General features: G+C 47.2%; 1 protein-coding gene across 8 annotated transcripts in view; it reads left to right on the forward strand.

Moving 5' to 3' along the window:
• TANC2 (tetratricopeptide repeat, ankyrin repeat and coiled-coil containing 2) overlaps positions 1-16,143 on the forward strand; it is a 247,627-nt gene that overhangs the window by 120,231 nt on the left and 111,253 nt on the right. For 5 of the 8 annotated variants that reach the window (XM_055789873.1, XM_055789876.1, XM_055789875.1 and 2 more), the window contains one exon: positions 2,107-2,217. The exons of the other annotated variants lie outside the window; for them this stretch is intronic. In XM_055789873.1, the coding sequence (XP_055645848.1) occupies positions 2,107-2,217 (111 nt within the window). The remainder of the gene's footprint in view (positions 1-2,106; positions 2,218-16,143) is intronic. 8 annotated transcript variants of the gene reach the window in all.

The following is a 16,143-nucleotide window of genomic DNA, read 5'->3' on the forward strand; positions in this document are numbered from 1 at the left end:
GGTCTGTCAAAACATGTGGGTTCTGCACCCTCCGCAGACTTCCAGGTCTGCCCAGAAAGCGCTGGAGTTGCTACCGTCAGCCCTCTCGTTGGGTTCTTTTCAATTACTTCTTCCTCTTTGGGTTAGTAACTCCAATAATCTTTAGCGCTGTACCTTCTGGTGGCAATCCTGCTGCAGTCGTTGGCACCTCTTTAACTACAAAAATCCTGTTGGTTCTGTATTTCAGGATAAAATGAGCATTGCCAAGTGTCGCATCGGGTGATATATGGGTCTAGCGTTAGCCAGGAATGATAAGGAAAGAAAAGATGAGCTATTTCTAATACGTATTATAGAAATGACTGTTCCTGGGGCCGTGGTAAAACATTGGGAATGAATGTATTACAGCAGATGTTCAAAATGTAATCGCAAATGAAATATTTAGTAGGTTGGCCTGTGCAGAATTATTATTCTAAACAACTTCCATGCCATAGTTATAATCTTCTCAATATTTACATGTTTTCATTACATCAGTATCTGGCACAAGACCATCACTGAATAATTCTTTTAACGGCGGCTGGCGGGTCGCCGGTGTGTGCCTCGGGGGGTTGTGCAGGTGACCCCTGGCTCGTGGCGTGTGGCATCAAGGTTGTGTCGGAGCCAGGCTGCGCGCCCGCGGGTCCCTGTGCCGGTGGGATGGCGGTGGGGCCAGGGGGAGATGGGGGTTCAGGCCAGGCTCAGCACCGGCTGCCAGGCTCAGCGCCGCGCTGCCCCTGCATGCTCGGGGATGCGGTGATGGAGCCGGTGCTCGCCCAGCGCTTGCCTGTGCGAAGTGGCAGCATGTGGCACCTTTATCCCTCATCTCCCACGTCTCCTGGGGTGGATCCCGGGCGAAGGCAGGAGGGTGTTGATTTAGCACCTATTCTGGGGCAGGTGGCTCATTCCTTGCCTCTATTCTGCTTCACAGGGACTTCCTATGGGAAAAACATACCCTGACCTTTATTTCTGGTTTTCCCACCCCTTTTTGAAAAATTCCAGCAATTGTTTATGGGCGAGCGGGTTGTGTGCAGCCTCTCTGGTCTCTCCTGGCCGAGCCCCCCCCGGCTGTGGGGCCAGCAGCCTGCGCAGGCTCCTGGCTGGCTGGAGATGGATTGCTGCCGCCGGGGTCACCGCTGGCCAGGGGGGGCTTTTATTGCAAGAGATGCACGAGAACAAACGTGTGTGTGTCCCATCTTCAGTTTCAGCTCCTAAATTTAATTTGCAGGACAGACAGCTATAAATATCAGTGATGTGAGTCAGGGCTATTGTGCTGGGAGAGGCACTAGGCGTGCTGAACCACTGCAGGGGGCTTTTCAAATTAGCCTTTCACTTCCATGGGCATGTGAGTTTAACTTCAAAATGCAATATAATAATCTCTGCATATAACTTATTCGCTAGCTTTGATTCTCTGGTCTGGTAGAAATATCTGTTTAAAAACTTTTTATTAACAAAAGTGGTTTAGTAATTATTTTATTACAAACAAATGTTGCACTTTGTGTCTTTGAGTTCAGACTGTTTAAAACATGGGAAAATCCCACTTCTCTAGCATTGGTGGTCAGCGCTGCTTTGTTACAGTTTTACCTTTTCCCTGTTCTTTATTTCTCCTGAATCTTTTCTGGATTTGCAAGGATGAAAGTGGAGTGCTTGTTTTTTGTCTTGGACAGCAATAGCTTTGTTATCTGGTGTCAAACACCAGATATGTTTGGTCAGACATTCAGAATGTTTTGAAATTGAAATTTTATGTTCGAAGGAAACAATTGCCGAACATAAAACTTGTGTGTTCATTTTAGATACTTATAGTTAAATATTTTAAATGGTGATGGGCTCTGTGTACCTCTGTGATTTCTACAGTTGCTGAATCCAGGCCCATTTGCTTCCTATAAAAAAAATAAATCGCTACAGTTTTAACAAGAGCCACCTCCTATGTAAAGAATGCAGATAATTTTTTTTTCCTGGCAAAAAAAAAAAAGGGGGGGGGGGGGGTAACCTGATATGAGTCTGACAGTGTCGTTTAGTTAAGTGCTTCCATCTGTTGCTTGCTATTTCCCTTACTCATGACCTCTCTTTCTCTCTCCCCCTCCTTCTCTTTAGCCCCTTTGAGGAAAGCAAAGTTTGTTGAGAGCCCTCGAATCCCAGAGTCAGAGCTTGGCTCACCAACACTTTCTTCAGCCCAGAAACTGGACGTTGATGCATACTGCCCCGGTAAGCTGCATGCAAAGGCTCTGCGCTGAGAGGGGGAACGGGCAACCCCGGCCCCCAAAGTATTGTTAAATGTCGTACGGCTCCTTTCTCTAGATGGTTGACTAGACCTTCCCCAGCCGAGTTTCATTGACTTGGAAACTTGAATAAGTATTGGTTTCTAATTTATACCCATTTCTGTTGGTTACTTGCAATTTTGTGTGTGGCTGCTTTGCCCTCAGAATAATTTAGAACATCTAGAGAGTTGCTTTTGAAAAGATAAAAATGATCCAATAAACAGACCGCTTTAAATTTAATTTTTAATGCTGGTCTTCAGAGAAACTGGAATAAAACCACATTGCAGAAATATCATTAAATCAACTAATGCAAAACTACGTGATCTTGTTAACCTGCATCCAAGAATATTGCTTTTTTTTTTTAAAAAGGAATTTAATTTATATATCCTGTAGTAATTGCTCTTAAAAGTATACATCTTGCTAGAGGCCTCTGGTTGAAGCATAAATAGAAGCGGGTTGCTCCCTCCCTGGCTTAACCCCGTGTGCGTCTCTTGGTGGGGGCAGGCAGTTGCATAAATACCTTCGAGCTCAGGCAGAGCTGGTGCAGATGTGCGAGCGCTGTTAAAGCTTTCTGTAGCTGCGTTCCCAGATTCTTCCCAACTTGGAAGCAGCAGCCGGCTGGAGGCTGTGGAGGTGCTGCCCTCACACGAGGCTGGGACCGGCACCGGCTTCAAGCAGCAGCAGCAGCAAGCATTGCAGTGCATTTTTTTTGCTCAATCTGCGAGTTTCCTCCCCTGGCTTTCCCTAGTTTATGAACCAGAGGGACCCGTGTTCAGTACAGGCCTTGGATGGGGTACAAGGATGCTGGCTGTTTTGAGATGTCATGTAACTTGGCGACATCTGCCTCCTGAATCTGTAGCTACGGTAGAAAAGGTCATATTAATAAATGATGCTCTGAAATCAGGGGATCTTTTATTTCTGTGGATGGTGAGCTTTCAAAGTACTCACAATTGGAGGAATTAATTGAATGTTGTCCAAATTTTGAATGTGGGCTTTCTTTAATGTATTGTGTTTGAAAGAGGAGTTGTCTTAGAAAAGAAAAGCCAGTCCCTGTGCTTGGAAATGCCTCCTTTGAGGCCATGGTTGCTGTGAAATTGCTGCTGCTTTTTCAGTCATCATGAATTACAATTAAAATTTTGCTGTTGCAGCCCTTTCTTCTTCTAACTAAATAGCTTCTACTGTCATGTTTATAATTGTTAATAATTATAAACTTATTATGATTGCATCCACAGAGAATTATAATTGAATTGTAAATTTGGCTTAAAAAGCATAAATTCCACATTCCTATGTCTTGTGTTATGTCTTGCAGGCGTGCTTGCACGTGCGGCTCCGCCTGCCCCGGCTTCGCATGCCAGGGTGTTCCGAAGGGCAGGACTCTTGCCAAGCCCAGGAGCGGGCTCTGGCAATGGAACCTGTGATTATTATTTTTTTTTTCATCCCCCCCTTATTTTTTTTCTCCTTTTTGATCTCCTTCTCTTGCTGAATACACTGATAGCGTAGGGATCTGAAAGGAAAGGTGTAGTTTCCTACTGCCTTGAAGCGTCGTTAAAGAAACATGAAGCATCGTTAGGGAGTGAGGAAGAGGGAGAGGGCTGTGGTGGTACCCTCTGGTGCACGGCGCTGGCTCTCAGTGAGGGGGGGGCTTCAAGGTGCCCAGGACCACCTCTCACTGGGAAGCTTCTGCAGAGCCCAGCTGGGCTGCCGGGGCGGAGGGAGCCTGGGGAAGGGCTCCTGATGCTGCGCGGAGGTTGGTGGCGTGCGCGTGTTCTCCTTGCAGTGCTGCAGCTCCTCCCCTTGCTGGGCTGGGCGGATGGCTGGGCTCGGGGATACTGGGGGGCTTTGCCCACCGACACGATGCTGGTTCTTGCCCCACGCAGAGCTGCGGTGAGGCGCTGCCCAGCTCTCAACCCGTGGACGTTGACTCGTCTCCTGCGGCAGAACTGGATTATGCTTCACCCACCTGGATTTGTGGTTCCCGCTGTGAAAACAGCGGTGGCGTGAGGGCTGGAGGGTTTGCTGGGTCCAGGGCTGGATTAGAGGAGCTCAGGAGATGGAGAGCTGGGCTGGGGAAGCATCCTTGGGTAAAGAACCACAAAGATCGGGACAGCTCACGGGGACCAGAGGACTCTGAGTCTGGGCGCATCCTTTCCTGATGGAGGGAGAGGGGCTGAGCCCCACTCCGCGGCAAAGCCCGCAGGCGCTGTCTGTGATCGGTTTGCCAAGGAAATACAACTCCTTTCTTCGGCGTTAGGCTTTTTTTAACCCTCTTTCAAACGTGCGGATCCTGTGAAGGATGTTAGCACACAGTGTTAAATCCCAAGCGTCTCCAGGAATGATAAGAGTTGAAAGAAGGAAAAAAAGAAGGCTGAAGCTGTGCTAGAGCCTAGCAGTTGAGTGGAGGTGGAGTGGTGTGTAAAGTGATCCCTGACAAGTAATGTAATTAATTATACGCTTAAAGGCAGTTTAAAACACTAAATAGCAATGAGGAGAGAACATTATCTACTCTGCATGTAGAAATTATTATTTCAATTTGAGATGCCTAGAGATGAAATTTTGCTCAATGCTAAAATGTTTATTTTAAGGCTTCGGGCAAATTTCAGCACATGCCAGGGAGGAGGTTTCCTGAGCAACCACTGGCCACCGCATGGCCTCTCCCACCGGGATCTTCGGGATCTTGGCTTTGGGCATCTCGCCGTGTGACCAGTGTATGGGGGATGCGCTCCAGGCGTTTTCACTTCCAGTCAGGAGCAGGAAGAACTGGGTGGTGGGTATCTTTTGAGGGAGGTGGTGATAGCAAGGATGTAGTAAAGCTTTAAGCTTCTGGAGAGCTTTTTTTTTTGGAAATTACATTCTTTGTTTTGCTGAAGAAGGCCTTCAGATTCTGTAAGATGACTTTGTTGAAGTGAAAGCAGAAATTGACCCACATTTTAGAGTTGTTGCATTTAAGACGATGACAAAAAAGCTGGTTTGTGGCTTTGAGGAGCCGTTTGTATCAGATTTATATTTCTGCAGAAGTTTTTGTGAGCGAGGTGGTCATTCAGAGTTCTGTCGAGCCCTTTTTGACTCGGAGTGTCTGCGACAGGGAAACTGTCCCTTGTTCCTTGGCTCAGCGGTGACTCCGTTAGGAGGGGCTGAAAGGAGCGTGACCCTCCATCCCTCCCCGTCTGCTGCCACCCCGCATGGCAGAGGCGTTAATTCCAGGCTGGGCAGGCTTCCTAAGGCAGCCCAGGGCGCGGGGATGGACCCTCCTGGCCATCGTCGCCCTTTAAGGGGGGTGACGTGGAAGAGCAGGCGTTGACCTTCAGACTTCTGTTGTTAAACCTTTTCTGTAATGGTTTGCTGATTCCCAATTTAACATGTAATTCCCACCCCCACCCCAGTTTGTCACAGCTCGCTCGTACCTGGTGGCACTGCTTGTGGAGTGGACGGTGTCCTGGCTTTATGGCTCTGTGGAGCTGTCACAAGGGCGTCTTTGATCTGCTCTTTGGTTTTAGCATGGTAGGTAACACACGTTTTGGCTTGTACATGCTCAGGAAACCTATGGAATGGTCTGAGATGGATGGTGCTCTCAGGGAATCGCCTTTTGTCTTAGATCCGCGTTTGCAGTTGCATTTTGTGTGATTTATTACCTCGTCATTACGTTTCAAAGGCTAAGTATGTTATGGCATTATCTTTTAATTTGATTAAATTCTTCTCCAGAAATTTTGGGACACAAATCTTAAATGTCTGGTCGGGGAGGTTTGCTTGTTCCACGCGAGGCCAGCAGGCATCCGTTTCCATTCCTAATTGAGTTGGGTACCACAGCGGTGCCGCCGCCACGGACAGCGAAGGGTGATTTACCATCGCAGCGTCAGTTGTTTTCATCTCATCGCTCCTTTTTCTCTTTCCTTTGCTTAAAAGAATTGTTGAGGTTGACACCTGCTTGCTGCTGCTGCTTTCTCTTCATCGTGTGAGATGCATGCTTTTTTATTCCACACAAACCACACGCTTTTCTTAAACGCAACTGAACATTTCTCAGGTGTTAGAAAAAACCCTTTAACGGGGGATGCGTGAAACAGCGCTGTGCTCTGATTTTTCATGGTAAAAATGTAGGCAATGAGCCAAAAAAAAACCCAACCACAAAACCCCAGACAAATTCAACCAGCAGGATCCTTGTCCACCCTCTGTCATATTGGACAGTGATGTATTGGGAGGAAGGCAAGGGAATAATCAAACCAGCCACAGCCTGACAAATGATTTTACTGTTGAATCTCGTGGTTGTCCCGGTATTGTCAAGCCCACTGACCTGAAGGGAATGGGAAATCGTTGTGATCATCCCCAGCGGCAGCAGAGAGCCGTGGCGATCTGGCACGCTGGCTGCCATGGCAGCGATTGACTTTTCGGCGCTTCTCTTGGGAGGACGGTGCCGGTGTCTTCTGCTGAGTTGGGAGACGGAGACAGTTTTGGACTAGATTCTGGGATTAACCATCCAAAACTGACCCACCCACCCCCCAAATAAAACAAAACAACACAACCCCCACGCTGGTCTGGAATTCAGATTCCAGGAGGAGGAATGAAGGCGCGTGGAGGGTTCGGCTGTGTGTCTGTCCGGGATTCGCCGTGGGCTACTTGCCATCAGGAGCAGTTGGCTTTGCCGCAAGCTGGAAGTTGCAGCTTGGGAAACAGTGGCCGGGTTTGTGATTTTGGGTTTGTTGAGCCTTCTGCTCAAAGGGAAGGTGCTCAGGAGAAGAACTGAAAATAATCTGAATTCCATGTACTGTTTAACTGTTAAATAATTTCAGATAATGATGTTCTTGAAGCTTCCTGGTGTGATCTATTAACAGCCAGCTTCCCTTTCCAAACTGGGTCTTGGTTTCATCCCTCTGGGGGAAAAACAGAAAGGGAAAAGAGGAGGGGAAGGCTTTAAGTGATCCAAATTATGTTTATATGAGTAACTGCCCAACTTTGAAGCATTGTGGCCGCTGCCAAAGCGTATAACCTAGATGGCCCCTGAAGTGCGTCTCATATCAGATGCTTTAGCAGCAGAATTTCCAGCAGCCAAGCACCTTTGGCTGCCCATCCGGATGGATCCCGGGGAGTCTAATGAGTTGTTTCGCCTCATCAAACAGCAGTGCTTGCTTTCAGCGGACCTGTTGGGAAACAGTAACTTTTTTTGTGCTAATACTTTGGCTTATTGAATATTCATAGCTTTCTGTCTTGCCAGTGAGTAAATATGTACGCAAGGAAAGCAACTCTGTTGACTCTGAAACTGTCGGTGCTGGGCCTGCGAGGGTCAGTGGGAAGCCTCCTTGTCTTCCACGTCTGAGCAGGTGTGATTGGGCGCTTGGTAAGAGACTTTCTGGTATGGATGGAGCGTCGGAGACCTTCCCTGCGCTGTGTACTTACCCCTCCATTGCTGACGGATGGTGTCAGGCAAGGTCAGACTCCTCACTGAATGAGTGACTCCCGGCAGAGGAGTTTCCCCTTCTAGCATATTATTTTTAAAAACAAGGGCAGCCTGCACTGGTGCTCCCAGATACCACAGCTGAGGCAGTACGGCTGCAACATCATGAGGAGCGTTGAAGCGTGGTGCTCCGAGTTCTGAGGATTAGTCAGGAATCGGTTGTTGGGAAGCTGATGCATAGGGTTTGTCTTCACAGGTCCCTACACCCTGTGTGGGTCGCTGTCTTACTCCAGGGTTGTGTTCGGTGGTGGCTGAGCCGTCTCTGGGTGTAGAACATGGTGCTGTGGCTGCAAGCAGAGCCGGGCACAGGGCGAGCTGCGGGGCTGCGGTGGGCAAGGTACGCGGGGCGGCCGCACGGCTCGGACCCCCAGCCCCACGCAGACCTCCTGCGCTGCCCCGGTGGTCCTGGCACACTCAGGTGGCCTCGTACCACCTGGTCCGCACGTGGCTCCCCTCCAGCCCCTTGCCTGGCCTAACGCACCCGTCTGTGGAACAAAGTCACCTCTTAGGGGTGGGACGGGCACGGGGAGTAAGGAACCGTGCCACCGTGTCTGCGCCCCACAGTGACAGATGGCTGACCTGGCGTTTCGGTCCGAAGCAGCTCCAGTTCTGCCGTAGGCCACAGGACCTTGATTTATCTCTAACCTAACGGATTTTGCAGAGGTACAAAGTATCCTGTCTCAGACTAAGAAATCATTCATATTGAGAAGTTGGAATGGATTTATTTTTTTTCTTCTTCTACCCTGTAGGTAACAGATAACAAATCTGTCTCCGTGCTTGCCTTCTGCTTAATTTCTCTTGGTCTATTTATTATGCTTGGTCATCAAAGGCATCTACTGCCAGCAGCATCCTGCTGAAACCTTCAGCTGCTTCTCCACCTTTGGGTTCTCAATTTATTGCTGACAGAATTGGTGAAATGTGCCTTTTGAACTCCCAGCAGTGCCGCTCATTTGTTGCTAAAGTCTCTGGTGTTTCTCAGCATCTTCATGAAGTGTCACAGGAGCGCTGGGCTGCACTTGCCTTTTATAATTATAAATTCTAGCTGAAACAAATCACTGTCCCCAGATTTTCCTTTCTTCGGGAGAAAAAACTTGTCAGTAGCTCCAATTCAGGGAAGATACTACCTGTCAAATTAGATTTGGGAAACCGTGTCGGCTTTGTTCATCTTGTGGTAATCCTGTTTCTGCTCAGCGCCTGTCAGGCTGAAGTAGCAGCATCAGCCGGGCTGCGGTGGTGGCTGCAGGGGCAGCGTCCCAGGGTCCCGTGGCGGTGGCAGCCCTGGCCTCTCTGACAGTGCTGTGCTCACTGTCTTTGGGCTCCTGCCTTTGCAGTGCTGCTGATGTCTCTACACAAACCTGATCTTCCTTCTTAGCCCCTGGAGCTATTGACATTTTATTTTATTTTTTCCTATTTAGGAGTTCTTTCAGCTGAGTTTAATTTGAAGTTAGCCTTCACCTTACGTTTATGCCAGTCATAAGTGGAAATACTGGCATGCTAAGTGAGGCAAAAAGGAAGGAAATGATGGTTGCTGGAGTTCTTTGTCATGGTTGTGCTGATTAGTCTTCCCTTTTATCTTCTGGCCCAGATAGTTATTCCCAAGTGCTTTACAATCTAGAGGAAGTGGTCAATAATTATTTCTTTTTTTCCTGCGATGTCCTGAGACACTGTTACTTTGCTTCCACTCTTTATGGGTGCAGAAACCTCAATATTCATTTCACCAGCTCCAGCAACAGCAGGGAGGGGTGTCTGCATTTGTAGGAAACGGCTCAGTTCTGTTGTAAGCCTGGCTCCCATGTCTTAAATGTGTACCTGAGGCCAGTGGATGATCTTTTTTGTCCTGTGCAAAAAGTACTTGAACTTCTGCGATGCTATGGAGACCTTCTTATGAGTGAAAATATGCAGTGCTGTGAAAGCCACCCCGTTATTTCTGCTCTCTTACCAGTTGCCTTGACTTCCTAACCCTCCTCAGCACTGCAGAACAAGTACTTCTTTATCCTCATCCAGCGTGAATATTGTTTCCCTCGCTGTAATTTGTTCTGACCGTCAGCTTTCTCCCCGTCCGGCTGTTCCTTTCCCTTGGGCAGCACAGCTGCACCCGTACACTGACGAAAGGGGATCACTTTGCTTCTAACCTCCTGCAGCACCATAGATTGTCTCCTTCATTAAGCAGAATTTTTGGCGGTTTATGTCACTAATTATTTGACTCCTCATCACTTGAAAAATAATTACTTTGAATCCAAACACGAACATTTTGGCCAGCTGCCCGTTTGAAAGTTCAGCCTTGCTGGGAAGCATCGATCATACCACCCTGTCTCCAGACTCCTCCAGTGGTCGCTAACGTATTGCAGGGTCCTGAAGTGCAGGATGCGGTGCGACCCTGCAGCACCTTCCTCTCGGGTTCCTCTACTTGCTGTCCCTGTTTTCTCTCAGCCGCGGCCCCGCTGGCTCTTCTGTGTGTTCGGTGGGGAGTCCCGGTCCCTCCGGGGAAGCCGTGTCCCACCGCACAGGGACACTTGGAGCAGGGCTCTGGCGCTGCTCTCCGCTCCCGGCTGCCCACGTTGGGTGCCATGGCCTTTCCAGGCTCCCTGCTCTGTCCCCATCTCTTCCTGCCATCTCTTTGGCTTGCCTGACGAGAGGAGATGTGGTGTGCGGTTGCTGGCGGGGCTGCCGCCCATGCCTTCTCCCCTCGGGTAGCATCAGTGCTGTATTTCTACCCAAATTATGTGGGTGACATGGCCAGCCATGCGCCGTGTGACTCCCGTGCGCTGTGAGGGCAGTGTGGTTGAGTTCATTTTTGAGTGGTGTAAGATTTTCGTTAATATGGTTTACACTTTAGAGAAACAGCAAGTTTTAAATGGATCTAATCCAAACGGACAGCAGTTTTCCCTCGCTAATCAGTGAAGGGGTGCTAATTATCAACAGCCCTGGACATTGGTTCTGTTTGAGAATAGTGCTGAAAAGCTGCAAAAGTTCACTGTGAAGTCAGTGGTTGCCACTAGAATTGCCTCAGACAGTTTTACAGAAGTCCGTGCGAGCACTGGAAGTGATGGAGTTGCTGCGTTTTAGCCCACTGCCACATCACCCGAGAATATTTCGGTTTGCCATTGCACCACATGAAAAGCGTGCCCAGTCCTTTCCCTTCCCGTGGTGCAGACATATGGCGTCCCGGCTTCGCGGGGTTTTTTTGTATGTGAATCAATTTCTTGCATAGAAAGGAAGAATCATCCAGGAATGTTTGATGCTTGATATTCCAGTAAGTGGTAACAGTAGATTATTACATCTATGTATTAGTTTTTATATCCAGCTGGTAATTTTGAAATCTTACTTGGGTATATGATCGATAGTAGGTTTGAGAGATTGTTATCGGTGTTGTAAATGTGGAGGTCGTAATTTAGTCTGATTTGCTTTTAATAAAATCCATTCTGGGAATGTACCAATATAACAGATCTAGTAAGGACAGGCCATCACACTGTTGTTGTCTCTTGCTCAGTTATAAACCCACGACCTCCCGTTTAACGGTGGCTAAAGGCTGTGGTAAAGTATATTCACCTGCATTACTCAAGTTACATCTCGTGATATGCCAGCTGCATTTTGACCTGGCAAAGCTGTCTTGGGAGAAAAAAAGGTACTTGTGAAAATCCTTTTCTGCATGTTTTTCTCCCCAAGAAAGTCAAATGCTGAAATTGTGGCTGGTTGCTGTCTTGCGGGTACGATAAAAGGGTCCTTGGCGGCCTCAGCCGCTGTCGTGGTTGTTGAGGATGGAAATGACTGTGGTCTTGGCGGATGAAAACCTAAACTGATCTTATACAATAATGGAAATACTACAAATATGTGCACGTGTGTGTGTGTGTATATAAGAAAAGGCTCTGTGGAGACCTTACAGCAGCCTTCCAGTACCTAACAGGGGCCACAAGAAAGCTGGAGAGGGGCTTCTTACAAGGGTATGCAGTGATAGGACAAGGGGGAATGGCTTTACACTGAAAGACGGCAGATACAGATTAGCTATTGGGAAGAAATTATTCACTGTGAGGGTGCTGAGGCGCTGGCCCAGAGGAGCTGTGGCTGCCCCATCCCTGGAAGTGTCCCAGGCCAGGCTGGATGGGGCTTGGAGTGACCTGGTCCAGTGGGAGGTGTCCCTGCCCATGGCAGGGGGGTGGAACGAGATGGTCTTTAAGGTCCCTTCCAACCCAAACCATTCAGTGATCCTATGATAACTATTTCTGAAGGTTTCCTGCAGCTTTCCTTTTGCTTGGCTTGGCCACGTGCGGGGCAGAGCAGGGGGACGGTGCCTGGGGAGGCTCGGCTGGACACCCCAGCTTCGCGACATTCCGACCACAGCTAGCATCATCCCGCCAGGTCCGGGAGGAGGGAATTTTCCCGAGCGTTTGTTCAAGTCGTGCCGCTGTCCAGCCAACTGCGTGTGCACCCTGAGCTCGTTTGTACCCCACTGCAAGGGTAACGCTGGGGGCTTTGCCTGCGAGCAGAGATGGGCGCGCTGCTGCTGCTGCTGCTTCCTGCCCGGTCCTTAGGGCTTGTGCTGCCCGACGTGTGTGCGTGGGTGAGGCTTGTGTCAGGTTGATGGTGTGAAGAATGGTAAGCGGAGGGAATGTGAGAGGTTTTGAAAAACAGTTGCTGAAATTAAAAAAGTGGTTTGGGTGAATGCGATGTGACACGCCTAATACAGCAAAATACATGTGCGAAATACTATTGAAGTATTTTGCACAGATTTTGGCAGACAAATACTCTTTGAAAGGAGCATTTGTTCTTATTTGATTGTGAATCATACTTTTTAAAACCCCCTCTGCATCAATAAGAGTGTAAGATACCATCCTCAAACCCATCTGGAACAAAAGGTCAGTCCCCAGAGCTAAAAAATACCGACCAGCTTTCCTGGAGAGTCAAGGCTGTCGTGGGGCGGTGGTTGACGAGGGCAGGATGTTTATAGCCGGGAGCACAGGCACGTGTTTATCATCAGGTGATGTTTTAGAGATAAAATACCAAAACTGTAAAGGAAGAAATAATGGCATCTCTGGTTTCCATCAGTGGGGGCACACGCTGCCTTGGTCACGTTGTCCTTGACGTGTTAAAGAGCTCAGGAACCTTTTCAGGGATCGAAGTGTAATCCCGCTCTTAGGAAATGCTCCACATACCCCGGCTCATATTTATGATAATTGTGGCCTTTTTCTTTTTTATGTACGTTCAGTGATCAGTGTGCTGAATATCCTCTCATTTCCCCATTCCCTTTTCTTTGGTGCTTAAATGGGAGCTGAAATCCAGGAAAATTCATCCCCAGATGTGCATGCAGAGGGATGGTTTTTTTTAAAAAATCTGGAACATGAAATGCATTAAATTAGATTTTATGATAGCATTGAAATTACATTTTCTGCCTATCTCTGGCTCAGTATAGTTTCTGATTAAAAATAACTGTCTTTCTGACAATCTACTTGAAGGAATATTAAAGGACATCACCAGCAAAGGCAGTGGAAGGACTGGTGAGGAAGCAGAGTTTCTGTGCGGTGCAGAGGAGAATTTCTTTTGTTTGAATTTTTTCTTAAAGGAAATGCCTGTGGAACCCATGCAAGAGACTGACTTAGCAGAATTAAGGATGGGATTTTTTTGCAGCCTCTTAGAGAAAGGATCAGCGGGCAGAGCTGCAGTCTGAACGCCCTCCTGGTTCAGCGCTGGGTTTTGGCTGGCGGGGGGGCTTTCCTAGCAACGTACACGGGGAATATATTTACCCTGCCCACTTGTCTGTGGTGGGATTTAAGTTGGTGGGACCATTTTCCATTGTTCTCGCAGAACTACTCAGGATCTGAAGAGCAGCAGTACAAAAACTGGCTGTTAAATTGATGGGGTGGGGGGAGGGTAGCCTTTGTCCCTTATTGGTGAAATTTTTAAAAATATCCTCTTGATGTAAACAAGACGAATGAAAAATACTCATTAATTCTGAGATTAGGAGGATGTGCAGAAATGGTCAAGGGCATTTTCCAAAAACAGCTCAAGTGTATCCAGAATAATTTAAAGCAGATGTACATAATAATGGGACAGATTCAGGTCACATGGAGAGAGGGAAGTAGTTAGATAAAACTCTACAGTTATGTAATTGAAGATCAAATTCACAAATGGTATTTTTTTCTGGTGTTCCATAGGTGCTCGCTCTTGGCATATAACAATTCTATTTTTTTTCTTTGCTCATTTAAGAGTTTTTGATTTTTAAGCTACAGCATTTTCATGTCCAGGCAAATTCTGTGATGGGTGCCGCTAAGTGAACTGTTACCCAGTTCTTCTTGTGAGACACTTGCTGAAATAGATTTCAGATGTTTTTGAAGTAAAAGTATAACCATTACACCAAAAATACTCTCTGGAGTAAAGACGCATTGTTATTGTCTCCCAGGGGCACTACCCTGCATCATTCATCTGTAAGATCAGACGATGGTAGCTATCAAACAAGTCACAGAATTGCAAAATGAATCATAAAGAAATTTCATTTGCTTGTAAGCAACTGCAGCTGAAATGTGGCAGATTTTATTACAGGAATTGAAAGACGGAACAGAAATGCTTTTTTGAAATGATAATGTTCAAAAACATTGTACATTTTGAATGCTTTCTTGAAAAGAGCAAACCTAATAACTGTGCTTATAAAATGATATATTTGATTTTCAAGGAAATGCCATGAACATTTAGGAGCACTTACGAACTCCATCCTGCTGCATGTGACGTTAACGGAGGTGTCAGAGCTGACCCCTTCAAAAATACTGAGGGTAACTGTAGGTAAGGCATCCGAGAGAGCTGCCAGGATCCGTAAAATTGCTCCTAAAGGGCCTAAATCAGGTCAATTCCAGGGTGAATTGCAGAGGTCGCCTGACGTATTTAAAGTGGGTTGGATTTTTTGAAGGGAGGAAGGATTAGAGGTATTAAATTGCTTGACAAGCTCAGGTTATAATGTTTCTAATTCGGCATTTTTGCAGTTCAGTAAAAAAAAATAACTGTCATTAACTGCAAAGGATGGCAAAAGTAGCTGGGAAGCGGGAGGTGTGCAGTGCTGCGACCTGGTGCAACTCTGGGAGCTAGATTATTTTTTAAATAGCAATAATAATCATCAAAAAGGCTCTGCATGTGTGCCTTAGGTATCTACACTCCTTTTGAAGCTTCTAAATAATGGATTGTTGGGTTTAATTATTTATTATTCCTAATTACTTAGGTGTAATATTTGAAAATTGTTCTTGCACTGCGATGTGGGTGGAGAGCGCTGGCAGGTTTGTGGCAGAGAGATGCTCTGTCTCCTGCATCCCCTGCACCCCCCGCGGAGCCCTGGTGACCTTATTGCTCAGCTCTGCCCCACTCCCCACCCCTCCTCCCAGTTGACTGATCCATCGATCGATCGATCTCCCAGCCCAGCACTTCAGCGTCTGCCTCAACAAGCTTCTCTGTCCCCCCGGCTGCCCTGCCATTGGCACACAAGCTCTCCTTAGCGAGATGACCTCCCAGCTTTCCAGACCTCAGATCTAATTAACCTTCTGCTTGTCTCCCGCGTCCATCCGATCCTCTTGTGCCATCCGTTCCAGTATAATTCAATCCAGAAGCAAAATAAATAAATAAATAAGAAATAGTAGCACGCTTCTCAAGGGCTAGAGATGGAGGAATCACATGTTCTTGTTTTCTTCTTTCCCTTGCTTCTGCTTTCAAAGTAATTAAGTCCCACTTGGAATTTTTTCCCATTACTGTGAGGACTGGGCCCCTCGTGCGGGAGCGCTGGGTACAGGTACGGGAGCTGGTGCCAGTTTGGGATTCCCGTTCTGCCCCGGCTCTGTGCTGGGGGACGGGGAGCTCTGGCCCTGCGGATTTTCCCTTCTGCCCGTTCCACCTCGGGATCGCTCCGTGCGTGCAGCGGCGTTAAGGCTGCAGGCGCTGACGTGACTGTTTCCCGCATTCTTCTGCTCCGATAGATCAAAATGCCAGATAGCCTAAACACGTGCAGTGTTTTAATCTGAAAGGACAACCTGCTTCATGTCTCTGGAGGAGCTTTTTATTTATTTCTGATATATAATGCTGCAGTTACCTGTCTCTTCTGAAGACTAAGGATTAGAAGAAAGGAGTATCCTTCGCCGTAGCTTTTTGGTGACTGCCTAAAATTCGATCACATATTTCATGGAGTCTTTCCAATATTATTCTTTCTCTTTCACTTTTTCGAAGATACCTTTATTTTATGTATAGCTCACTGCAGAAGAATCTGAATGTCTTATTTTCAAGTCCATTTGTTTTTGCAGAGCAAAGTGAGGTTGGCTGCTTACATTTTTCTTCCAAAAAAAAAAAAAAAAAAAAAAATCCCTGTGCTGCTTAGACAAATTACCTCTCCTTCCAACCAGGCTACAGCTTTTGAGACTAATCTATCTTGGAGCTGTCCATGGATTTTTATTTATGCTATTAGAA

This window comes from Falco peregrinus, chromosome 18, assembly GCF_023634155.1.
Source record: "Falco peregrinus isolate bFalPer1 chromosome 18, bFalPer1.pri, whole genome shotgun sequence".
Classification (NCBI taxonomy): domain Eukaryota; kingdom Metazoa; phylum Chordata; class Aves; order Falconiformes; family Falconidae; genus Falco; species Falco peregrinus.